Below are 26,294 nucleotides of genomic sequence, written 5' to 3'. Positions count from 1 at the left end.
TTCTCCCCCAAGAAGAGATAAGCAAAGGCTTGACCACATATGGACTCAGCACATATTTGCAGGGAGTGAACATAATTGCTCATGGGAACAAACATGTTCTGTGATTCTCCATGCAAGAAACATATAGGCATTAACATATATGCATAGCCCATGGACACAGACAACAATGTGGTGCCAGGGGCAGTGAGCCGTAGCTGGGTGGAAGGGGGTGCAGGAGGGCAAAGGAGGGGAAATGAGGGACATCTGTAATAGTGTCAACAATTAAAAAAAAACACATAAGCGTTTATTTTTAATTTTTCAAAGTAGCTCCCCACCCCCCTTACTATATAAGTAACATACTTATGGTCAAATAAATCAAATAGTACATAAAATTTTAAAGTAGAAAAGGAACATCACCCATAATCTTTCTCCTCAAAGAAAACTGATACCAAAGTATCGTTTCAGAGTTTTTGCTATACATGAAAGTGTATGCTTCAGTAGGGCCTTTTGGAGACCCCCATGGAGATTTCTTAAATAGAAATCAAACCAAACAGTGGGAGGTTCCAGCCTGGGATTTGCAGCTTATAAAGTACTCACCTGCCACATTGCACATATTAGATTGAACCGTATGAAACTACTGATATTCAGCTGTTTTTGACCCACAAACACAGCAGTTTTATATGGTTCTACCTACCGTACATGAAGCCTAGAATGTCAGAACTGGTGAAGCTCTTAGACTTTCAAGTCTAACCATTTCACTGTGCTAAAGAGGGAAAGGGGTCAGATAGAGACATGTTCAGCCAGGGTCACATACCACATTAGTGGTAGAAGCAGGACTGGTTCTCTTTCCACTGAACCAGGTACTGGCCTTGCACACTCTGCTTCTTTTAATATAACCTTCCAAGTGTGCTAATAATCTTATAGATGCAGATTTCAACTTGGTATTAGAAAATTTCTCACAAAACTCCCAATGGAAGAGGCCGCATTGGAGGTGGTGAAACCTCATGACTGTGGTTGTGGCTGGGAAGGGCACTGGGACAACTGCGACGTGGCTGGAGAGTCACATGAACCATGGAGTTAATGAGGTCATTCAGAGCCCTGCACATGCATGGCTCCTTCTTAAGGTCTTAGGAAGGGCCCTAGGAATGCATTAACATGGTAATATGTTTTTGTAGTATTTGCATAAGTAGGATATTTTTGAATTTTTTTCCTTAAGGAGGGCTCCCAGAATTGTGTGACTTTTAGGCCTGGGTCCACTCCTACGTGGCACAGTTTTGAAAAGCACTGGGCAAGGAGACCAGAGTTCTTGAGTTCCAGTCGTGGCACTGCTCTGGCCCAAAGTGACAGAATGGGACTGGCCCTGCTTCCCTCACAGGGGGGACAAAATCACAAATGTTAAATGAGTTGGAAAACATAAAATGTGAACAGTTGTAAATCAGTAACATTATACCTATCTGTGACCTGGGATAATCACTGCTGCTTCTCATGGTCATTGAAGATAACACACACACAAATGTGTCCTCTGTACATTTTTCTGTTTCATTTCCCTCTGCTACAACTTCCTTTTTTCCTTCCTTAAGTCCCTAGTCCCCACCCTTGATACTCCAGCCACTGGACCGGTCATTGGTTATTATCTTTTGCTACTTCTATATAATTGTTCATGGTTCCCACTGTCTATCAAGTCCATCTTTGCTGGAAAAAACTTCTTTTCCACAAGGCCTAGGTTGGCCCCTCTCCTCCCAGCCCAGTGCCAACATCCCTTAGCACTGTTCCTTTTTGATCTTGCAGATAGGAACACTGAAGCCCGATGTGATCCACGGCTGAGTTCTGGAAGCCCAGAAGACTGTCCTCAGGTGTCTTGATCTTGAGCCATCCTGGGTTCCCAGCATCAGATCATAGACACACGGTTCTTGATGTACACGTGGTAGGGGTCACTGCGCTTGTCCACTTTGCGGGAGCGGGTGTATCCCAGGATGAGGCTGCCCACAGTGGCAGCAAATAGAAACATGACAAAGAGAATATACATGTAGGAGTTGTCATCACGGCCAGGCATGCTGGCCCGCCGCTCCTCAGTCAGGTTGTCTGGCCCTGGCCGGCAGAGCAAGTTGCTGTGAAGAGTGGCATTTAGAGCCTTCAGAACAGCATGCAGACTCTGATACCAGGTCTCAGTCCCATTGGTGATCTCCATAGCAACAGGGATTCAGGTGGGGAAGAGCTGGAGGTCACTCTGGTGGCAACAGAAAAGAGGAAGGATGGCTTCTATTACCTGCAGCTTGACTGATCTCCTCACTTCAGACCCAGCTAAAATCCCGACATCACAGTTCATTTTACTTCCTACTCGTCTGTCTTCTCCACTAGACTGCAAGCTCAATGAAGGCAGGGACTATGTTTTACTCATTGCTATATATAATACTCATGACAGCACTCAACAGATGCTCAGTAAGTACCTGTGGAATAAAGCCTTCCTTGGCCATTGTAACTCATGTTGATCTGTCCCTTTTTTGGATTCTGTAAGTCACTGAGCTTTAGGCTAGAAGGAACATTAAGGATTATTTAATCTAACTCCTTCTATTTTACATACAGGGAAAAGGGGTCCAGAGAGAATAAGTGGCTTGACCATGATCCCAGAGAATATTTAGAGGTAGAGTTGAGATAGAGTCCTGCTTTTTTGATGGCCAGCTCAGAGTTTCTTGACTCTCATGCCAGCTCTTGGAAGGACTGTGTGGCATTATTGGAAGATATTTCTCAGGACTCTCCTTCAGCACAGTTCTTTATTCCTAGCTATTTAGGATTTTGCTGGAAAGGATTCTGTAGGCAATTCTGTTGGAAAGGAGTTGGCTGGCGAAGCAGAGAGAGGCTGATAGCCACTGTAGGCACTGGAGAAAAGAACATGGTTCGGCCTGAGAGTGGGGAGTGACAGGGACACTCAGTCTGATTTGGGGTTTTACCTGTCCCAGAGAGGGAAGACACAGCACCTCAACTATCCTGCCATCTGACACAATCACTGTGTACCTGGCATATGATAGGTAATTATAAATGTTCCTTTTCCTCCTTCTCGGAGATCCTTAGTCTATAATATAGAAAAACATCTGAAGACAGCCTTGTATACTAGTCTCTAAAAAACCATATGTCATTCCCTTTAAACAAGGCTCCACACCCACTTCCTTCTGGAAACCTTCACTGAGTGTTCCCCACCCCTTAACCATACTTCACAAGCTTTATCGTCACAGCCTTCCCTTTGCCCAGCACTTACATATAAGGCAATGAGTGGCTGTTTCTTGTTATTGATAAGGCTTTTACAGCAGACCACATACTCCTGGTCAGCAGGGCTGTGTCTCTCCCCCAAATCTAGGGGGCTACCCTGAGATTGGCTAGGAATTCTCCTTCCCTGGTGATCTACCCTTAGACTGGCTGGGTGTTCTCCTTTCCTTAATAGTCTCTAGTAAAGATGGCCACGTTAGGGACTTCTCCATAGTCCAAGCACTCAGAGTTCACTGACTGGTTCCAAAGCCCTCTTTTATCTAGGTAGGGCTGTCAACCAACCAAAGTTAACAAACTTGATTGTCAACCATAAAGTTTCTTTCCCAGAAAAGATGACCGTTAATTTTGACCATGACAGATATTCATGAACAACCCTAAGAATGCAGAAGTTCGGGGAAGAATCTAAATAATATAGCAATCACCCAGGACTGACCCACATTTCCAGCAAGGCCTTTGGGGCCTCATGCTATATAGCACTTGGGCTACCTTATCTGGATATAGGAGGGGCTTGATGAGTTAAGATCCAGGAGGCATAGGTTCTCATCCATTACTCCACTTCTCAGGCAAGAAATCTGTGCCTTCTTCCCTCATATGGGCCAATGGAAATCAGGAACAGCACGATGAAATTACTGGCTCAACTAATCATTCAAACCAGTCATCATTTACAGAGGCCCACTCTTGGGTAGGCTCAGACCCAGTCCCTGTACTTGCAGGCATATTGCCAGCTCTTCTATAATACAGGGGACAAGCCAGGGTCTACTGGGGTGTAAAGGAAGAAGGGATGAATTTTTATCAGGGCTCAGAGGTTTTCATAGTGGTGGAGGCATTTCAGTGGACCTTGAAGGGTTTTAGGAAGTAGAAAAGGCAAGAAAAAGAAACAGATAAACAAAGGCATGGCAACAAGAAAGCACATAAAATGTTTAACAGAATGGAAAGTAGCATAAAGAGGTCAGAGTGTAAGATGTATGGAAAGCTATGATAGGATGTGGGATAGAGAAACTGGCCTGAACCAGATCATGGAGGGCCTTGAGTGCCACACTGCAGAGCTAGAACTTTATCCTGTAGTTGGGGAAGAGCCATGAAACAGTATTTAAAAGGGGGATACAAAGATCAGATCTGTGCTTGGAAAGGACACTCTGGCTGCTATGTGGACTGAATTAGGGGCAAGATTTAAGGCAGAAAGCCCAGTGACAAAGGTCTTGAAACAGTTCAGCTGAAAGACACTGAGTCCTGAGCTGGGGCCTAGGGAAAGGCAAGGTTGGGGCAGGGACAGATGTTCGGTGTGAGAGGCATTTAGGGGAGGGAATGGCTAATGCAAGGGTTAAGGGAGGAAGGGGCCTCAGCCAGTTTTACAGGTAGACAGATGGTGTAAGAGCCTGGAGGAGCCCAATTTGAGAGAAATAAATTTCTCACCCCGTTTGGGCTTCAGTTTCCTCATCAATCAAAAAAAGATTAACATAAGGGGTTGTTCAGTGGGTGTAGAGTTTTAGTTTTGCAAGAGGAAAAAGCTCTAGAAAACTATTGTACAACACTGTGAATATAGTTAACACTACTGAGCTGCACACTTAAAAATAGTTAACATGGTCAATTTTATGTTATGTGGATTTTTTTTTTTTTTACCACAATTAAATAAAATAAAAAAAGATTATCACTCCTGCCTTGCCTCCGTCCAGGCTTGCTTGAGCATATACTTTTATTATGGTAAAGAAGATTTTTCAAATATATATTAATGTAAACATGATTTTCCATTAAAATGAAAATCTGTCTTTCATTTTTGAGAAGTAAATATGTATACATAGGACATACAATGAAGGTGAAGTCTCCCTATCCCTAGTGGCCCAGGGCTCTTTCTCAGGGCAGTCACTGTTACCAGTTTCTTAGATATCCTTACAGGGGGGTTTTAACTGACAGCACAGAGGGAGGGCAACCCCAGTCTGGAAAACTCACCAAACAGCAGGCAATTCTCTGGCTCTGAGTCGGATTCAGGAATCTCCTTCTGGGCGCCCTAAAGCTCCTCAGCCCCTCAGTCTCTTCAGGACGTCTCTGGGCACATTTGGGGTTTCAGTATTCACTTCAGGAGTTGGGAAGGCTCAGCACTGAAAAGCAGGAGATGGGGGGGCAGAAAAGGAAGGAACCAGACATAGAAAAAAACTTCAGAACCAGGGTGGATCACCCAAGGCTGCGCCCCAAGGGTTGTGCAATAGCCTTGCTGTGGGCTTTGACCCCCTCCTACTTCTCCTCCCCTTCCTGCAGCAGCTGGGTCAGGTCAGCCTAGGGTTACAGTTACAGGAACTGTACAGTGGCCAAGGGATATCTGATTGCTGTCCCCCAACTCCGGGCCCACAATGTTTCAAACGGGTGACTTCATGAGGAACCTCAGTTTAACATGTGGGCTCCTGCTCAGGGACCAGCCTAAAACATTCCCTTTTTCAAGGGTACTAGTGTCTTAGTGGGAGCTTCTGAAAGGCTGAAAGGGCCCAAGAGCCGAGGAATGATGTAAGTGGCAGAATGGCAGTTGGCAGCTGGGTTGATATTTTACATAGGAACAAATGATATTCACAATCACCTATTTGAATAGACTGGGTATAAACATGGTCACAGCATCAGCACTTCCTGTGGCATGGCTCACTGTGAAAATTAAAGAAGAAAAATATTCAGTGCCTGGTACTAGACATTCTACAGACACAGCGATGGTTTTATTTTTGTAGAACAGAGGCTGGCAGGGCGTTCAGAGTCCATCCATTGTAACCTCCCTCATTCTATAGTGAAGGAAATGGGAACCCAAAGAGCTGTCTTGATTCAGCTGTTATGTGTGTGACTTTGGGCATGTGACTTCCCTTTTCTGGGCCCCAGCTTCTGTCTGCATCTACAAATCGAAGGGGTTTTCCTGTAAGGTTCTGGTCAGCTCTGATATCCCACAAGGGTACGAATCACAAAACCACACTGTGAGCTTATGGAACATTGGATAAGCTGGTGGGATGGGCATTTTGGGGGCTTTCTAGAGCCTCTCAAATCACAAGATAGATAAGGCTGAGGACTTTTTCCTCACAAGTTAAAATTCCGAGCCCTGGGCCTGAGTTACACTTAATATTCTAGCCTAGATAAACTGAGAACAGAACTGCTGACTTGCTCATTTTTCCTCTTAACAGTTTACCTGCCAGGTGATTTGGCCTGGGGAGGAGACAGAATCTGTACAGAAAGTGGGGGTAGGGGGACAGTGTGGGGACGGAGTAGGCTTTGAGGTGAGATTCAGTGCAAAGACCTCTCTGAGTAGACCTGGATGCTTGTGGTCTGATGAAAGAAGAAAAGAAGCCATAGTTACTTATCTTTAGGTGCTGGATTGGAGTGGGAGAGAGGGCCTGGGTGCAAGGACATCCTGTCCTGTTGGCTCAGGAGAGGTAGAAAGTTGATAAAGGGACAGGTTGGTTCTCTATGACCTGCCTCTGGGTCCCAAGTTGGGGATCTGTTGCAGTTGGCAACATCTGGAATTTTGTTCCTCATTCTGTGTTCCTTGGCTTCCCTCTTTTAAGATAATCACTGATTATAAAGTTAATTATAATGACGAAGGAGGCATAGCTCTTGCCCTACAGAGGCCTTGACTTGAAACAGGAGAAAGACCAGTTAGGAAGGAACTGCTGAAGCTGAGAGATTTTAAAGATCACTTAGCCCTGGCTGCTGTTGCTCAGTGGTTAAAGTGTCAGCCTACGCACTGAAGGGTTGAGGGTTCGCTTCCCAGTCAAGGGCATGTGCCTAGGTTGCAGGTTTGATCCCTGGCCCCTGTCAGGGCTTGTGCAGGAAGCAACCAATCGATGTGTCTCTCTCACATCAATGTTTTTCTCTCTTTCTCTCCCTCCCTCCCTTCCACTCTCTGTAAAAAAAAAAAAATCAACGGAAAAAAGTATCTTTGGGTGAAGATTAACAACAACAAGAAAGATCATTTAGCATCTAGATTCTAGGCCAACCCCTCTATTTTTTGGATGGGGAAACTGAAGCTCAGGAAGGGAAAGTGACCTGTTCAAAATGACAAGGCAGAGCTCGGATGACAACCCAGGTCTTTGGGAGTGCTGTTTGGGTGCTTTTTTCACTATTAATGGCAACATTCCTTGACATCTCAGCTGCATATACACCAAACACAGCCCCCTTGAGTCCTGGGCATCATCTGCTCTAATTCCATGACTACTGATTCTCACCCATCTTAATCAAGGATCCAGTAAGGGGGCAAAGTGGTAAGTTTTGGAGGAGTTAACCTTCCTTTACAATCTCCTCTCCCATGGCCCTTTCTGTTCCAGACCTACTCTTGGTCCCCTGAACAAGCCAGGCACACACTCTTCCTCCACAGTCTGTTGCTGTAATTTCCTTCACATTAACAGGTTCTCCCTACGTGTTCTTTACTTGAACTCACCTTACCTCTAACTTGGGGGTTGAGGCAGACAGCTGTGATCTGAAGAATGAACTGGGTATCTTAGTGGCATTTTCTTTCAGGTTTTTCTGGGGAAGAGTGAGAATCAAAAAGCCGCCATTGGTTTTTTGGTTTACCCATTGCTCTGTTTCAGCTACTCTTACACATGAGTGTCTTAAGTACCTGGAAATGTGGTAGAGAGAGGCAGAGTGGGGGGAGTCAGATCAAGCATGTAGGGAATAGAGATAACTCCTGGGATGTATAATTTTGTCACTTGTCCCTCTGGAGGTCTTGTCACCACCATGGACTGGGAAGCCAATGGATGGGAGAAGAGTTGCAGGAATGGATCTAATCATATAGTTGGAAGGAGATGCAGGAATAGAATCTGAGCTAGAAAGAATCTTAAAAATCATGTCATTGGTGCAACCCCCTCATTCAACCAGTAGGGAAAATAGAGGTCCTCCCCAGAGAGGAAATCATTTGCTCAAGGTCTCATAGCCCAGAAGGGATAGAGTTGGGACCAGAAACAGGTATCCAGTCCACAGATCTTTCCACTCTAAGTTCTCTGTTGCCTGTAGGATAGTCTAACCTTCTCTGATTATCATTCAAGCTTCTTTTGATGTGACCCTGCCTCCAGTCCCATCTCACCACAACTTTCCCCAGTGTACTGTAGCCCATGATACTGAGCTATGGGCCAGTCTCAAAATATTCCCTGCACTTGCATACCTCTTACCTTTGCTCATGCTGTTTTCTTAGGCAGGAATGCCCTTCCTCTTTTTATCTGCACGATGAATGACACCTTTCAAGACGTAGCTCCAATGTCATCTCTGTAGACCCTCTCCTGAGACACCCCTTCCCCACACCCTAGCTAGTCACTCCTTCTTGTCTGTTCCTAAAGTGTTTTGCATAAAACCCTATTAGAACACTATGCTGTACTGAAATTATATGTGTGTGTATCTATATAAATCTATATCTATCTATCTATCTATCTATCATCTATCTATCTATACACAAACATATATATATATATATATACACACACACACACACATATATGCACTGTGTGGTGTGAGAGCAGGGACCTGTCATACATTTCTTTTATTTTTTTAATCTTAAATTTTATAGACTTTAGAGAGAGGAAGGGAGAAAGAGAGAGAGCAACATAGATCATCTGCTTCCTGCATGCATCCCGACTGGGGATCAAACAGGAAACCCAGGTATGTGCTCTGACCGGGAATTGAACTGCCACCTTTCAGTGAATGGGACAATGCTCTAACCAACTGAGCCACACCAGCCAGGGCTGTCACACATTTCTTTATTCCCTGGGCCTGAGCACATAGCAGGCATTGAAGAATAAATTAATCAATGCCTCTTCTTATTAGACCATCCCCCTTTAGTACACACATACACATTCATGCAAACAGCTTACATGACTTAAAAAATAACTTCAAGGGCAGGCCGAAACAGATTCCATTTTATCTGGAAAAGGGGAGGCTCAAAGGAAAGAAATCATCTCAGTCCGGTGGGGAAGTGAGTCAGGGCTTTGGAAACCGAGACCTGAACCCCGTTCAATCCAAAGGGCAAATATTCTTGGCCCCAAAACACCGGCAGTGGCTTTGCAACCCTCTTTCCTGTGTACCTATCTAGGGTGTGGCCACACACACCCACCCACTGCACAAAAGCAACTCCCAGTCACTCAGCCTGTGATCTAGCCTTTCAAATGTTCCTTTCATGGTCCTAATCTTGGCTGTATGCTTGGCTATGTGACCTTGAGCACTGCAAGTTCTCTGAAACTCATCTATGAGATGGGGATAATTACCCCTGATTACTTCACATGGGAACCGGGGGAGGCATTAGAAGAGAAGGCGTTTCAGAGATTGCAAAGTATTATATAAACAAAAGAGATAAGCCTGGTCACCTTGTTTCCTTACCCACCCATCCACTCCAATATTACCAAGAACAGCCACCCCTGTGCCCCCTCTCCCCACCCTCCTACCTTCAGAAGAACCCAGAGGTTCATAGTTTTCTTCTTGATTCTTTAGCAGCCGTCCTTGTTTTTCATCCTCTATGATCAGTCCTGTCGTCTCTTTCTGTTTAGAGGTACCATTTTATAGTCCTGCCGTTGATGGAGAACACACGAGAGTGGGAATCAAGAGACCTGCCCCTATTTTGCCACTTGTCTCCCCATGTATCTTGGTAAAGTCTTCTCCACTCTGGGCCTGATTTCCCCCATCAGTAAGGTCTTGCCTTTCTCTTAGTAGGTATTTTGAGCATCTACCCATTCAGCTTTGTGAACAGAATTTTTTGTTGTTGTTTTTGCTAATTCACTGGAGTATTTCTTCAGAGAGAGACAGAGAGAGAGAGAGGGAGAAACACCGATGTGAGAGAGACACATCGGTTAGTTGCCTCCTGTGCACACCCATACCCAGCTGGAGATGAACCTGCAGCCCAGGTATGTGCCCTGGACTGAGAATGGACCCCGTGACCCTTTGGTGCACTTGCCGGCACTCTAACCACGGTACACACTGGCAAGGGCGATAGAAATGTGTTTTGAGACTTGTGGAGTGAGCAAGGATGAAGGAAGTTGCTGGTTATCACCTCAAGGAGTCAAGAAAATGTGAGAGCAGTTTCCATGGCTCCAGCATTGGGTCTCTTCCATTTGGAGAGACAGAGCAGCTGGGTGCTGGGAGGAACTTATGCATTTACTATGCGCCTTTGTAGGTGAGGTGGGGAAAGTCCTGGGCTAGGAGCGAGGAGACTTGGGTTCTTTCTGTTTCCTGGTGTGACCCTGGGCAAGTTCTCTCCCCCTGGGCCTCAGTTTCCACATATAAAAATTGGCGAGGAGTAGGTTGGGGGGACAGAAGGAGACACTCTCCGTGGGCCGTCGCACAAGGTCTGAACTCATCTGCTTTCTAGAAAAGAGACTCCCAAGTCCAGACCCCTTTCCCCTCCTGTCGCATGGATTGCCTGGGCAACAGGGCCCAGAGGCCCATTTTATGGGGGGTGATCCAGGAAAAGAAGCACAAGGCACAGAGGGGGTGGGCGACTGGCACAGGTTTACAACCTGTAAACTGGAACAGTCTCCTGACTCCCAGCCTAGACCTATGTTATTAGCCGCAGAAGACGCATTGGCGAGTCCCCGGGCTTTTCCCTGGACTGGGGTGCATATAGGGAAGCGGGGGTGCATATGCCAGAGACCAACGGGCACGCCAACTCTGCAGAGCTAGCGGCTCGGGCCGAGCGAGCAGACGCGCTGGGTCCCCGCGGGCCGTTGCGCGCGGGCGCTTGCTGCTGGCCCGCAGGTGTTCGCCTGCACGTCTGTGGATGTGGAAGCAGCTTTCGTGCCGCCTTCCACAAGCCCCTCGTTTTCCAGGCGGGGCGGCCGGGAGCCCAGCGCGGTGCTCCCACGTGCGGCGCCGGGAACCCCGCTGCTCCGTCCCCGGGAGGATCAGCTGCGTGTCTGCGCCGCCCCCCTCCTCGCCGCCGCGGCCCCAAGGAAGACGAGAAGAAGCCTCACGTCTACTCCCCCCGCCAGCTCAGCCTCCCCGGCCCTGCGGGTGCCCTTACCTGCTGCACCGCAAGGCTCCGAGGGGCCTGCCCGTGGGGCACCGTGCCCCGTGCTGGACGGCGCGCAGCCCTGCACCCTTCGCTCCGCCGCCCCGCTGACCCTCGGAGTGCGGCCCGCGCCCAGCCCCGCCCGGAGCGCGGCCCCCTCAGCTCCGCCGGCAGACCCGCGCTCCGCTCCCCTTTTCCTTCCCTAGGGCGTCCCCTCCCCCGGCCCCGGCTCCGCCCGCGCCCCAGCACGCCCCCTTCTCCCTGGGCCGCCTTGGGGCGCCTCCGCCCAGCGGCACAGCCTCTCCCGGCTGGGGGCTCCCACCCTTCTGTCCCCTGCAGCGCCCGCTTCCTGGACCGGAGACCAAGAGCCTCTTACTTGGCTTCAGCTTGTCCAGCCTGAGGCCAGTCTTCAGAAGAGGAGACGAGCGTTGGGTGCTGGTGAAATCAGGCTTTGCTCCTAGCGGCTGCGTGGTGGTGGGCTAGTCACTGCTCCTCACCGGGCCTTGTTGTCTTCCTTGCGATAAAATAGGTACAGTCCTGCATGCATCTTTCACAGGGTGATGGTTAGGGTCAGATGAGATCTTAGAATCCAAAGTATTAAAGCCAAACGGTCACTGGAGAAATCTGATTCTAACACCAGTTTGGGGAAGGGAATGGCCCAGGCTCACCAAGGAAGTTAGTGGCAGAGCTTAGAATCCACGACACCATTCTCTCTCCTTCACCCCAACTGATGTCTCCTCCCTCCAAGTCTCAACCGTTCTTCCATGTCCAGACAACTAGTGTCCAGCCACACACCTCACTAGTCCCTGTCCCAGAACACCCTTCATTTTCTGGCCACCAGGCTCACTGAAACTACTGCCTCCTTGCTGGTAACTCTGCAGGCTTCAGAAAAGAGAAGCAGCCAGGGACAGCTGGGAAATGGCCAGAGGGCTAAGGGCAGGGGAGTGGACGGTGGCTGGGAACAGTCTCTCTGGGACTCTGTGGGGAATCCTTATCAGATCCTCCTTTATCAGCCTGTGGCCTTGGAATAATTAATAACAAACAGGCCAGCTCTTATGCCTTGCAAACAAAGATCTGTTCCAGGACATCCGAGGCACATACCCTCAATCACAGAATCGCAGATTACACCTAGAAAGTGCTATCATTTTAGAAAGACCTACCACATGGAGGGAATGTTGTACAAAACTGATAATCTTCATCAAAACATGTTACTTCCGTGTTATTTCTGTGGGTGTGTATTTTGACCCAGCTACAACTTTTTCTCACTCTGGAAATCACCCCTCAGGGAAGTCATCCTGAGCCTGGGCAAGGTCTCTAATTTAATTCTGCCTCAAACTCACCTTGGAGCTCATTTTAGGAAAGTAGACTTTGGGGTTCCACTCCAGAGGCTCTGATTCAGGAGATCTGGAATGCAGCCCAGAAATTAGCATTTAAAAAAAAATTTTTTTTTAAAAGATGCCCGAACGGTTCTGATGCAAGTGGTTCTTGAGAACAGCCTTGAGGAAACAGCCCTGGCTTAGTTAGAGCTACTTCCCACATCCTGTTCAGGGCCTTCAATTTACTCTATAGGACTGTTTATTACAGTTATCAAAAATAACTGTTTGTCCATCTCGTCTACTAGGTTGTGAATTCTTTGAAGATAGGGATTATCTCTTGTTCTAATAAAATTTTAGAATCATAGTCTTAGACTCACACATCTTAGAGTTGTAGATTATTTAGTGGTAGAACCTAGGTTGGAAGGACTCTTGGAGTTATCTAGTCAAATCCTTTCCTTAAGCATCACCTATATTTCATTTTGACACTAAATTGTCCAGTTTCTTTTGCACACCTCTAGCAGCAACAAGAAACTCGTTGCCTCTGAGGCAGCTGAGGCTCTGATTGTTAGGATGTTCTCACATTTTGACAAAAACTGCCTCTTACTGACTTCTGCCTTTCGGTTCTTGTGCCTGTTGGAGACAAAGCATATGCCTAATCTTTGTTCACTTTTCCAGTTCTTCAGAAACTTAAGGTTTCCTCCTCCACTTCCCCTTCTCTGGAGTGAGGGTGGTGCAGGAACCCTGTTACGGAAGGCAGCTGGCCAAGGGGCCATTGGAAAGTGGTAGCTTCTGTTGTTATTAGCTGAGAAAAGGAAGGGTAAAATAGAACTCCTGGCATGGCTCAGCAGTTGAGCATTGACCTAGGATCCAGGAGATCTCGGTTCAATTCCTGGTCAGGGCACATGCCCAGGTTCCCAGGTTGCAGGCTCGATCCCCAGTAGGGGGTGTACAGGAGGCAGCTGATCAATGACTCTCTCATCATTGATGTTCCTCTCCCTGCCTCTCTCTGAAATCAATAAAGACATATTAAAAAAAAAAAATTTCTGTCCTGGGGAGATCATTGTCTGAGAAGAACCTTCAGGGAACTCTCTCATCCAGATAAACTCAGGACAAGAGCCTGACTTTAGGATAAGGAGGGAGGTGAGGGGGCTGCTAACTGAAGGGGTCAGGGAAAGAGTCACCTAGAGATACAACCTCTAGAAGCCACCTAGAGATACAACCTCTAGAAGCCTTTGCTTTAGTGCCGCCTTCTTGGTGCAGCCTTCCCCAACCAGCATGTTTACAAATGCGAATCCCTCCCTTTTCTGTCCTCCTTGCCTTGTTATTCAGTAACACCCAACATCATTTTATATATTTAACTTCTTTAAAAATCTTTTGCTGTTGTTGCTCTTGCTGCATCCCTCAGCTGAAGCTCACAGCTCCTGTCTGTCTGTCCAATCTCAGTGTCCTCGGCTCTCCCCAGTTCTGGATTCCTATAGCCACCCTCTGTTCTCTCCCTTTGAGGTCTGGGGAGGTAAAAATGCCCAATGTTTCTAGCCCCAGGGCACTTCACCACCTCTTCTGGTTGCCCTATTTCCTGCCCACTCTTTGAATGGAGACTCCTCAAATTACTGCCATGAGATGGCCATCTGCTTCCTATTAGACCTGGCTGGTACAGAGGCTCACTCTCCTATAGCCCCTTGCTCTTCCCTTGACCACCACACTTACCATTCTGTATTATAATTGTCTATTCTATCTGTTGACTCCACACCTAGAACATAAGCTCCTTGAGGGCCTTAAGCCAACACAAAGGAAACCTTACTGAGAATCTGTCGAGTGAATGAATGTCATGAAAGAAAAGATCACTAGGTATTACATTATCAGGGAAAGCTTCCAAGAAGAGATAGACCTGAGAAAGCCCGAAAGGATAACAGAATGCCTTTTCAGCCTCTAGACCAGACCTCTCCTCTGAACACTAGACTCCTATATCTAACTACATACCTGACATCTCTGTTGGGATAATATGTTGGGGCTGAAAGTCTTGACTTCTTTCCCTGGCTCTCCTCAGTCTTTTCTCAGTAAGTGGAACCATCATCCATCCAGTTCTCTGTTTTCTTCATAGAACCCAACCCAGGCATCTGCTTCTCTGTGTACTAGTTTGGAGTCTGCCTTTCCCAATAGACTGTAAGCACTGCGAGAACACAGACCAGGTGTGTCTTTTTACCACAAAATAACCAGGATGTAACCCAATGTCTGTCTGGTAGGTGGGGGAGAAGGATTGGGAGGTAGGGTGAACATGGATGGTGTCTGTCAATAGTCTCAGACACTTGGGTCAATACAGCATGAGTCACAGAGGAAGTTTAACGATCACATCCAGTTATTTTATTCCATTACTCATCAGGAGCCCTAGTCTGTGCTTCCGTGATCTTGTCTCCTCTCGGTCGGTCAGTTGTGACCCTCAGGATGCTTTGTCTTATTCTGTGCTTCACCCTTCTCCTGCCTCTGCAGGCAGCACAGAACAGTGAAAAGAACACTGGAGGAGGTGGGCTGAGGGTGGGACGGTGTGGTGTCAGGAGACAAGATCTTGGTGACCTCTTCTCCCCACCTCACCTTCACATGTGATGTAACCTGGAAGCAAGGTTGCACAGTGGTCCAGAACATGGCCTCTGGGGTCCGACAGAGCTGTGTTTGAATCCTAGCTTTGCCACATATTTGCTGTGAGAGCTTAACTTCTCTGAGTCTTAGTTTCTTTATCTGTAAAATGGGTCTAAAAATACCTGTGCTTTATGGTTGTGTGGATTACAGTAAGATATTATATGTAAAGTGCTTCACCTGGTAACTGGCACATAGCTAGTGCTCCATGAAGAATAACTATTAATGAGGGCATGTGTGTTCCTGGTTGTGTAAATATGGAAATTTATGAATCTTATGGTTTGAATAGTAAGGGCTATGGGAATGCAGAAGAAAGTGTGGTCAGTGAGGACTAGGGTTTGCAAAGGAGGTGGGTGTTATCAGTCAGTAATCTTAGTTGCAACAGACAGAAAACCCAACTTAAACTGACTTAAGCCTGGCTGGGCGTGGCTCAGTGTTTGAGCATCGACCTAGGATCCAGGCAATTGGGGTTCGATTCCCGGTCAGGGCACATGCCCGGGTTGTGTGCAGGAGGCAGCCAATCAATGACTGTCTCATCATTGGTGTTTCTATCTCTCTCTCTCCCTCTCCTTTCCTCTCTCGGAAATCAATAAAGATCTATTTAAAAAATAAATAAATAAACTGACTTAAGTAGAAAAGAGAATTTATTGGCTCATATAATTACAAAATCCAAAGGTACTGGCTTCAGGCATGGCTGGATCCAGGAGCTCAGATGATGTCTTCAGGAAGCTATTTCTTTGCATCTTTGGGCTTTGCTTTTCAGACTATTGCTCCATTATCAGGCAGGATTCCACTTTGTGGTAACACGATGGTTGAGTTCTATGTATGCACTCTTCTGTTAGTAAAACCAGTAGAAAGAGCTTCTTTCCCCCACAACCCTCCCAGCAGAAGTCCTGGTCAGATTCTTATTGTCTTAAAACAGTCCCAGTGCCCATTCCTGCACCAATCATAGAAGTCAGGAAAAAAGATGGCAGGGATGACATCTCTATTCAAACTACATAAACTTGGGTCAGAGAAATGGGTGAAGATGGTCAAAAGGTACAAACTTCCAGTTAAAAAAACAAGTCATGGGGATAGAATGTACAACCTAGTGACTAGATGACTATAATTAATAATACTGTATTACATAGTTGAAAGTTGCTAAGAGAGATCTTAAAAGTTCTCATCACAAAGGGGAAAAAAAAACTTTTTGTAACTGTGTATGGTGACCGATGTTAATTAGATTTATTGTGGTGATCGCTTTGCAATATATACAAATATTGAATCATTATGTTGTACACCTGAAACTAATATAATGTGTTATATGTCAATTATACCTCAATTAAAAAAACAAACAAACTTGAAGTGGGTGGTGGGGGTGGGTGGAATTTGGATGCTATTATCAGAAATAGGGTGAATAGCTATACAGGCTGAAACAAGTGTCCTCTATGTTGGGCCTTGGAAAACATGATTTGAGCAGACTGAGAAGAGAAAGGAAGACACCCCAGAAAATCTCTGCCATGCAAAAGGGAGAAGAGGACAATAAATATGCTGTGAGCATGGCTTACACCTTTGAGGCAGTCCTAGACAAAAGACTGGGGACCAAGTGGGCTTGGGAATGGGGGAGTCACAGGACCAAGATCTCTGCTCACTAGGAGTGTGGAATAGGCTGCCTCCAGCAGGAATGGGCTTCTTGTCATTGAAGGTGTGCAAGCAGAGCTTCTTTGTCAGAATGACTATCAGAGAAGCCTTCTAGATGGGCTCTGAGATCCCTTGCATTCCCCAAATCTGGAATTCTATAGCCAGGAAATCAGTTCTCCCCCTCCCCGCCCCATCCTGATCCCCACGCCTCTCTCTCTTCTAAACTCCTCTCTAAGGGGAAAGGCATATCCTTCTCACTGATATGTTTATGGCTGTTTGAGACATTCTGGATTCTAATTCTGGCTTCTACAGCAAATGTGGGATCTTTGATGGAACCACTTATCCTCTCTGGAAGTGGAAAGGCCAGGGAAATATTTGCAAAGGACCTAAAGCACCTGCTATAGTCTGGAGCAAGGCGGGTACTTCAGTTCTCTGAACAACTTCACACCTTGGAGACTAGCATGCTTCTCCCTCTTCCTGGAATATGCTTGTCTACCCCCAAGTTCCATTGGAGATTGCAGGCATCTGATGCCTTGGCCTGCCCAGAATCCCTTCTTTTGGGAACAGAACCTCTCTCTTCCTTTTGGGGAACCACCTCTCCCTCCATTGCTCTCAGCCCATTTAGTTTAAGTACAGCTGAGCCCCACCTGCTGGTTCCAGGCGGGCACATGATTGGCTCAATAGCAACACTAATGCTACAGGTCATATTGAAATTTTTGCACTCAGCCTGCCAGATCTATGGAAGTATTCCAGCTAGTTAAGTCAAAAAGAAATCATAGCCTGGCTGGTGTGGCTCAGCAGTTGAGCATCAACCTAGGATTTAGGAGATGGTGGTTCGATTCCCGGTCAGGGCACATGCGTGGGTTGCGGGCTCGATCCCCAGTGGGGGGTGTGCAGGAGGCAGCCGATCAATGACTCTCTCATCATTGATGTTTCTCTCTATCTCTCTCCCTCTCCCTTCCTCTCTCTGAAATCAATAGAGATATTTTTAAAAGAAAAAAAAAAAAGAAATTATAGAGTCAGAGTACCACCTTTTATGAACCCTTAATAAAATAATCGAGGGAATAGTCATTGCAAAAAAGAGAAAAAAATAGATGTAAGTGCCTCTTGAGGAAAGCATCACCTACAAAGCAGACTTACCCAAAAACTCATACCTGGATCAGACCAAGCATTAGATTCTACCTTTCAATCTGTAGAAAATATAGGAGAAAAAGATTTCAAAAACGATGGAGAGGGAACCTACAGATGAAAAGAGACTATGAGGCATTTATAAGACATATGAACCAAATGCAGTGTGCAGACCTTGTTTGGATCCTGATTTAAACAAACCAACTGTGAAAAAATAAACAATTGGAGGAATATGAATATTAGCTCAATATTTGTCGATATTGAATATACATTTTTTCCTGTGTGATAATGATATTGTGGTTATGTTTTTAAAAATAGTCCATATCTTGCTCAGGCCAGGTGGCTCAGTTGGTTGAAACATTGTCCTTTACACCAAAAGGTTGTGGGTTCAATTCCCAGTCAGGGCACATACCTCAGTTGTGGGTTTGAACCCGGGTCAGGCCATGTAAGAGAGGTAACCAATCAATGTTTCTCTTTTTCTCTTCTCTCTCTAAAATAATAATAAAAAACATATCCTTGTGTGAGGAATGAAAATAAAAAATAAAAATAAATAATCTTTATCTTTTGGGAATACATATTGAAATGTTTATGAATGAAATAACACGGTATATGTGATTTGCTTCACAGTAATCCAGAGAAGAAGCAGGAAGTGGGAGAGTTGATGTTGTTTTAACTGCATGATTTGGTATACCAGGGGTTCATTGTTGTATGGTTAAAATATAACAAAAAACTTTAAAAATGAAAACAAAACTAAGATGCTAGAATATTAAAATTCAGGCATCTCCCCTGTAGATTGCTGATGGGAGAATAAGTTGGTATAACTTTTATGGAAGGCAATATGACAATGCCTAAATAAAAATGCACATGTCCTTTGACTCAGAAAATCACTTCTAGAAATGCAAACTCTGTACTCACCATGTGTCATATAATACACACACACATACACATCTCCCTATATATGGATTCTCATTGCAGCCTTGTTTGTAAAAGGAAGAGATTAGTAATAACCTAAATGTCCTCAGTAGGGTACTAGCTAAATAAGTCAGGGTAAATCCACTGAATGGAATACTCCATCGTCATTTTTAAAGATGAGGATGCCCTTTATGTACTGATCTGAAACAATCTCCAAAATGCAGGCCTCCAGGAAAGGGAAACAGGTTTACGGGAGAAAGGGATAGGAACAAGACTTATATTTCAATGCTACCATTTTGTATCTTCTTAATTTTATTCCCTGTACATGCATTACCTATATTTTTGAAAAAAACAATCTAAGTTTTAAAAGAAATAACAAAATTAAGATAGTAAAAAAAATATAAAGGCTAGGTAGCAATATGGGAAAATATCCATAATATTGTTTGGTTTAAAGAGTATACAAAATTTTATCCAGATAATAATTAAAAGTACATAAAATATATCTGTTTATGATCAACTAATAGAGACACACACAAGCAAAAAGAGATGTGTTGTTAGGTGAGAGTGTTTTTTAAAAAACTTTATAGGTGTTATAATATGGTACGATAATATGTATGGTAAATTACAATTTGGTAAAAAGAAAAATCAGATTTAAATCACAAAAATCTAATTTCCTTAGGGTTTCCAGAGAGAGGGTTTTTCCACAAAGCGAGGTGCACCTGGTCACACTGCCAGCGCTGGGTCTGTTAGGTTTCCTGCTAGCCTCGCCAGAGGAACAAGATGCTGGACCGGTCACTGCAGTTGGTCACATCCTCACACTCAGCACCCATTCACCCCGACTCCTAGACAGTCTGTTTATTTTTGGAGAAAAGGCTTTGCACAAACAAGAAGAGGCTTTCTGGAGGTGGGAAAGCCAAGGTCTTAAATATCCTCCTTCATATGCTCAGCTTCCTTCCTTGAGTAAGGACCCCAGTGGGAAACCGGAGGTGGCTCTTTCCAGGCAGGAAGGAGAGTCAGCCAAACCCTGGCCTTCTGCTCTGCATCCTCCCAGCTCTGCCAACCCATGGTCCACTTGCTCTTGGAGGCATGTCTCCTCCTGGACACCTGTCCCACTCATCCTTCAGAGGCAGCTGTGGATGAGTGGAGAGACCAGACTGGGAGTCAGGGACTGACTCTGCCCCTAAGTGCATGACCTTACACAAGTCACTTAGCTTCCCTGAGCCTCAGTTTTCTCATCCATAAAATAATCTACCTATCTTGACATGCTGCCAGAGAGTAAATGAGATCATCATGGTGTCTCATTCTAGGCCCCACACTATTTTTCTGCCTACTGCTTCTCAGTCTCCTTAGCCTGCACCTTACATTTATCAGTCCTCTGCCCTCCTCTTCTCTCTCCTTGGGCTCCCAGACCTAACCCATCACTCACACACCCATGCTCCAGATCCACACACCCAACTGGCCCTCTCCATTTGCAACTCCCACAAGCATCTCAGACATATCTAAAATTGAACTCTTCTTCCTCTCCAAACATGGTCCTCATCCAGTGTTCTCCATTCCAGCAATACTTCTAGCATCCACCCAATTGCTCAAGCCAGGAACCTGGGGATATTTCTTGTCTCTAACACTCATGAATAACAGCAACAGCTGTCTTCCATCATGTGGCCTGGGAAACAGAGAAAGCTTATGGAAGTAAGAAAAACGGAAGTAAACACACTGAGAAGCCTGGCAGAGAATAGGAGAAAAAAAGCCTACCAGGGTTCATAAAGGGCTACGTGCTCTGATTCTGTTCATGAGCCTTTGCTTAAGTCAGTTTGAGTTGGGTTTCTATACTTGCAAATACAAGAGTCCTAACCAACAAAAAGCATTGTCTGTCAGAATAGGCTAGGTTATGCTGTGGTAATGACCAACCCTCACATTTTGGTGGCTTAATTCCACCCCATGTCCATCAGCAGCAGGAAGCTCTGCTCATTGCAGTCCCTCAGAAAGTAGCCACCAATCTTGAATGTTGTTGGTCACTGTTTCAGAGGTAAAGAGAAACTATAAGGGGTCTGATATCAGCAATACACTGTTCAAGCTCAGAGGCCACGTTACCTCTGTTCGTAACTCATTGACCAAAACAAGTTACCTGGCCCTACCCAACCATGAGGGGGCCACAAAGTACAATTCTGCAGTGTACCTGAAATATTTGGTGAATTACCTTAATAACTACCATACATTTCCTGCTGCCTATTCTGTGCCAAGTTCCGAGCCAAATGAAACTGAGACTCAGGAAGGTCAGATAACTCAGCCACCACACCATGCAGAATGATTCTCAGTGGTCAAGGGGGGCGGGGGACAGCCTGCTCCTGAGTGAGGGAATTATTTAAGATGGCTGACAGATTACTAAAAAGAAATGCTGAGTAAATGTTTGTTTCTTTTCCAGTTTCTGGAGGCATTCAAGAACAGGCTGTGTGGTCACTTATTAGGGTTGCTGAAGAGGTAGCCAAGTACCAGATGGGTAGCAGCACTGTGCACAGCCTTCCAACCATGAGAATCTAACTCCACTTTTCCTAGAATAATTATTCCCCTTCTTGGCACTAACACTGCAAGGTAATTAATTACTCCCCACCTCTGCACTCCTACAAACCACTGTTGGCTCCATGGGTGGGAAACTAAGACCTAGAAAGGATATGGGCCAATTATGGGTGGACAAACCACCCATCAGCTAATACTGAGTGTCCATGGCATGCAAAATTATAATGAGGTTCACATTATATTGTCCTGAGCTCTTAAGACAGTGCTTATAGCAGGAAAAGAGCATGAGAAAGTATAGTCCTGGCTTTGTCATTAATTTACTGTGCAGCTTTGAACAAGTTTCTTCCAAAGTCTTGGTTTTGTCTTTATACAATGAGACAGGAATATACCTCTAAAGTCCCTTTTGTCTTTAATAACTGATATAAATTATGTACAGAGTCAAAAATCAAACATCGGATGTGGGAAGATTCACTTTTCTTCTTAGAAGCCAGTGAGGCCACAGAACCCTGGGAAATCAAAAAGGACTTTAGATATGATATTGTCTAAAGTTACATTTTTCAACATGGCACTCACTAGCCACATGTGGCTACTGAACATTTGTAGTACGTAATGAGGTGTGCTATAAGTGTAAAACACACACTGAATATCTGGATTTAGTATAGAAAAAATAATAGACAATATTTTGGGTCCACTGGGTTAATTAAAATGTTATTAAAATGAATGTCAACTGTTTCTTTTTACTTTTTTAATGCAGCTACTAGAAAATGTAAAATTATAATAAAGCCCGCATTATATTTCCATTGGAGAGTGCTTGTGTAAGGGAAAACTGAAGCCCAGAGTGGGTAAATGACTTGCTCATAGAGTCAGGACTAGAACCAGGGTTACCTGAATTCTCATTCAAGTTTCTTTTCACCCTAACTGCCTGTGGTAGCCAGTCTCCAAGATGGTCCCTAATGATCCTCACCTCCCATCAACCTTGTGTAGTCCCTTCCACACTGAGTAGGGCTCACTTATTAGGAGACTGGAGAAATGACTGCAATTTCCAACACTGGGTCATAAAAGACATTGTGGCTTCTACCTTGTCTCTCTGGCATCACTTGCTCTGGGGGAAGCTAGTTGTTGGGTCATAAGAATATTCAAGTAGCCTTTATGGAGTGGCCCACATGAATAACTGAGGCTTTCTATCAACAAGCAGCACCAACCAAGCATGTGAGTGAACCATCTTGAAAGCTGTTTCTTTAGCCCCAGTCAAACCTTCAGATGACAGCTGTCCCAGATGACATCTTGACTACAACTCATGAGAGACCTTGACCCAGAACCACCCAGCGAAGCTTCTCCCAAATTCCTGACCCACAGACTATATATGAGATAATGTTTACTGTTTATGTTTTGGGGTGATTTGTTATGCAGCAATAGATAACTAATACACAGAAAAACTTACTTCTGTCTTTGGGAAATGTTCTTATCTTCCCCCAACCTCTGGCCTAGTTTAGGTTACCTAACTAAAAAAAGCGATCAGGCTTAGGGAATCTAATTCAGGAAGACAGGATCCTATTCTGTTCTTTAAAGAGGCTTTCCCTCTATTGCAGAAAGCACCACATCACATCACCTTCACCTGGGCCATCCAGAGACATGATTCCTACAAAATCAAAGGAACTGGAAGCTCAGAATTGCCCAATTAAATACAGTATTGAGGAAGTAATAAATAATTGAGAAATGATACTCTAAGCTTAGAAAGTGATATCAATAGTAGTGGTAATGCATTTTATTTAAAAAGCATGTATTACTTTTCACATTTTCATTTCTATATCTGAGGTAGGTGGGAAGATATAAATAAATCAGGTTACACATGAAGACAATGGCTAAGAGCTCTTGGCCCATAGTCTCATGGTGAGTGAATGATAGGCCCAAATCTAGAATCTGGGTTTCAGTGACTCCAAGTCAGGCTTGGTACTTTCCAAGGTAGGACCAGGATCCTGGCTGTGATAACATGAATGCCTTTCAGTTGGTACTGTCGTCAGAGACCAAGGTGCACTTGTAGGTCTCCTTAAAGGCCTCAAGGAAAGGTGGTATTACTTCATCCACAGTGATGTGCCTCTGGAGCTCCTTACTCAGGGAAGTGACGCCTGTGCCGACCAGCCCGCAGGGCACAATGTACTCAAACCACGTGAGGTCTGTGGAACAGTTCAGAGCCTGCCCGTGGGATGTGATGTGTCTTCCATAGCGGACTCCTGCAAGACAAGCCAAAGAGTGTTAAAATCAATACCCTCCCTCCCCAGGTTTCAGGATCCCCCTGTGTGTTGAGGGAACTGGATTGGATCACTGATTTTCCAGCTGCTTCTGGAGCACCCAAGGGGTTGTGCAAAGATCCGAGAGGGGGACAAAGTGAGGGGAGTGGTACGTGGCCCCACAAGAGCTGCACTTACTATGGAGATTACAGAAAATGTCTTCAACAGAGACTGTTGCTTCAAAAAATTAAAAAAGGGTGAGAACTGAACTACTAAGTGCCTTACGGTCCTGACACTGCGAAGTAACCTGGCGATTCACTTCTCGAGTCTCTGCATTTGTAAGGTTGTACAAGATGACTTCTCAGGGCCCTTCTGGCTCTGAAGAGAAGACCCTTAAGCGCTCCATGGGCCCCGCCCCGCCAGGCCCCGCCCCGCGGCGCTCACCGATGGCGCAGATCTTCCGCTCGCCCAGCCAGACGCCGGTGTAGGGCGGTGGCCGCGCGCGGGCGCCCCGCAGGCCCAGGCTCTCGCACAGGCGCACGGCGCACGCCTCCAGCGCCGCCACGTGGGTGCGCAGGCGCAGGCCCAGGCGCCGCAGGTCGAGCACCGGGTGGCAGAGCAGCTGGCCCGGGCCGTGAAAGGTGGCCAGGCCGCCGCGGCCTGTGGCGTGCACCTCGGCGCCCAAGGCCCGCAGCCGCGCCGTCTCCTCGGGCGTCAGGCCGCCGCGCAGCCCGGCCGTGTACACGGGCCCCGCGGGCTCGCAGAGCAGGAGCGCACCCGCCTCAGGGGTCGACCGGGCCTCGGCGCCCGGCTCCGCCTGCAGCAGCCGCAGCCAGCGCTCCTGCAGCGCCAGTAGCTCGGCGTACGGCACCCGACCCAGCCACACGAGCCTGACTGCGGCCTGTCGCATGGTGCCCGCCCCGGCGCCCGCGCGGCCCCGCCCCCTGCCTGGCCGGGGGCGTGGCCTCAGGGGGCGGGGCCTAGGGAGCGAGTCTGGAGCCGCAGCTCCAAATTGCTTTTTCCTGGCTCCTCAAAGACTGTGATCCCAAGACCCAATATAAGGTGTGTCTCTGCCATTCATTCATTTCAGAAACCAGTATTTAGGGTCTGCCTGATACAGTGGTGCACAGTGTACGGGGGGGAAAAAGATCTCTCCTGGGAAGCATACATTCTTACAGCGGGCAATAAGCAAGCATTAAAGCATGAAACAAAAATAAAATAGGGTAATGTGGCATTCCTGAGGAAGAGTCTCAAAAGGAGGTTACCGTGCAGGAGGTTTATTGGGGGTCGGGGGTGGGGTGGAAAGGGGGAGATACTTTCTTTTTTTAAAAAAATATATCTTTATTGATTTCAGAGCGAGGAAAGGAGAGGGAGAGAGAGAGAAACACCAATGATGAGAGAGTCATTGATTGAGCCCGCAACCCGGGCATGTGCCTTGACCGGGAATCGAACACAGATTGCCTGGATCCTAGATCGATGCTCAACCACTGAGCCACACCAGGCCAGGCTGGGGGAGATACTTTCAACACCATCCCCTTGAAGAGCAGGATAGAAGCAGGATTAGGCAGAGGCCTCAGCCAATCCCAAAGAATGCTCTGAGCCTGGGCTGACCTTTCAGAGTTATTCCAAATTAAAGAAGGGGGCCAGAAATTTATACTCTTGTATTGACCAGTGATAGATAGAGGCTATATCTGGAGAGGTGCTGTAACTTAGGAAGGCTGCTTCCTTCGGTGGAGGACAATTCCCAGAGAGGAATTATGAACCATGAGCAGTTTCCTCCCAGAAACTGGGGGAATGACTAGTTAGGTCCTGAGGGTGGATCTGAACCACAGTATTCATTATGTTGTTTGTATTGCAGCTCTGTTGTTTGGTGCATATCTGTTAGTTCCCAACAAGACTGTCTTCACTTCACATGGCACCTGAACTTTGGGGGTCCCTGACCACCTGGAACTTCTGTCCACTGGCTACAAATTCTTGGGTTCCCACAACCCCTTGGGTTCAGTAATTTGCTAGGACAACTCACAGAGCTCAGGAAAGCACTGTATTTTCTATTTCAGTTTTATCATAAAGGATGCAGATTAGGACCAGTTAAGTGAAGAGACACACAGGTGGGGTCTGAGAGGGTTCTGAATGTAGAGTTTCCTGGACCTCTTCCAATAGAATCAGAGTGTTTCACCCTCCTGGCACATCGGCTATGTTCTCCAACCAGGATGTTCTACTGAACTTTGGTATCCAGAGTTTTTATTAGGGTTTCATCACATAGACATGATTGATCAGATCATTGGCCATATGATTGAAATCAATCTCTAGGCTTCCTCTCCTCCTTTCCCTGGAGATCAGGCTGGCTCAAAGCCCCAACCCTTTTATCTTGGGGTTGATCTTTCTGGTGACCAGTCCCCCTCCTGAGTCATCTCATATCTTAGCAGAAATTCATGTTTATGACCTAAATAGCACATGACCTTACTGGCACACAGTAAGTTCTTAGGGAATATTTGCAGAATGAATGAATGATTTGTTAAATAAATAACATGCTGGGTTAGGGTGTTATTCCATCGACCTATTCATCCACCTACCCACATTCAGCCAGCCAGCTAGCCATCCATCCATCCATCCATCCATCCATCCATCCATCCATCCAACATCCATCCATCCATCCATCCATCCATCCATCCATCCATCCATCCAATGAATAGTTACTGCACTACCCCACCCCACAGTGTGTCCCAGAGATACAAAAATGAATTGGCACAA

At 46.1% G+C, this 26,294-nt stretch overlaps 2 protein-coding genes across 9 annotated transcripts; both read right to left on the bottom strand.

The window, feature by feature from the left end:
• Positions 1–261: 261 nt before the first annotated feature.
• KCNE3 (potassium voltage-gated channel subfamily E regulatory subunit 3) lies at positions 262–12,048 on the bottom strand. Of its 8 annotated transcripts, none has more exons than XR_013999996.1 (6): positions 11,571–12,048; positions 9,636–9,755; positions 7,648–7,728; positions 5,807–5,868; positions 5,188–5,336; positions 262–2,206 (listed from the first exon to the last, which is right to left on the bottom strand). XR_013999996.1 is itself a non-coding variant. In XM_081153616.1 (6 exons), exon 6 carries the CDS (start codon positions 2,165–2,167, stop codon positions 1,868–1,870), a length of 300 nt encoding a protein of 99 aa, XP_081009742.1. In that variant the 5' UTR covers positions 2,168–2,206; positions 5,188–5,336; positions 5,807–5,868; positions 7,643–7,728; positions 9,636–9,755; positions 11,207–11,336; the 3' UTR covers positions 262–1,867. The 8 variants fall into 8 exon arrangements, 6 of the variants coding, with proteins under 6 accessions (XP_081009742.1, XP_081009741.1, XP_081009740.1 ...); XM_081153616.1 differs by lacking the exon at positions 11,571–12,048 and adding an exon at positions 11,207–11,336 and having other exon boundaries at positions 7,643–7,728; XM_081153615.1 differs by lacking the exon at positions 11,571–12,048 and adding an exon at positions 11,207–11,336.
• Positions 12,049–23,058: 11,010 nt separating this feature from the next.
• Positions 23,059–24,546, bottom strand: LIPT2 (lipoyl(octanoyl) transferase 2). Its single transcript, XM_081154324.1, has 2 exons — positions 23,988–24,546; positions 23,059–23,546 (listed from the first exon to the last, which is right to left on the bottom strand). Exons 1-2 carry the CDS (start codon positions 24,451–24,453, stop codon positions 23,317–23,319), a joined length of 696 nt encoding a protein of 231 aa, XP_081010450.1. The 5' UTR covers positions 24,454–24,546; the 3' UTR covers positions 23,059–23,316.
• Between the last annotated feature and the right edge of the window lie 1,748 nt (positions 24,547–26,294).

Source organism: Miniopterus schreibersii (genome assembly GCF_964146895.1).
Source record: "Miniopterus schreibersii genome assembly, chromosome: 12".
In the NCBI taxonomy this organism is placed as follows: domain Eukaryota; kingdom Metazoa; phylum Chordata; class Mammalia; order Chiroptera; family Miniopteridae; genus Miniopterus; species Miniopterus schreibersii.
The sequence above is the reverse complement of the archived record's forward strand: the minus strand, read 5'-3'. Positions and strand labels throughout refer to the sequence as shown.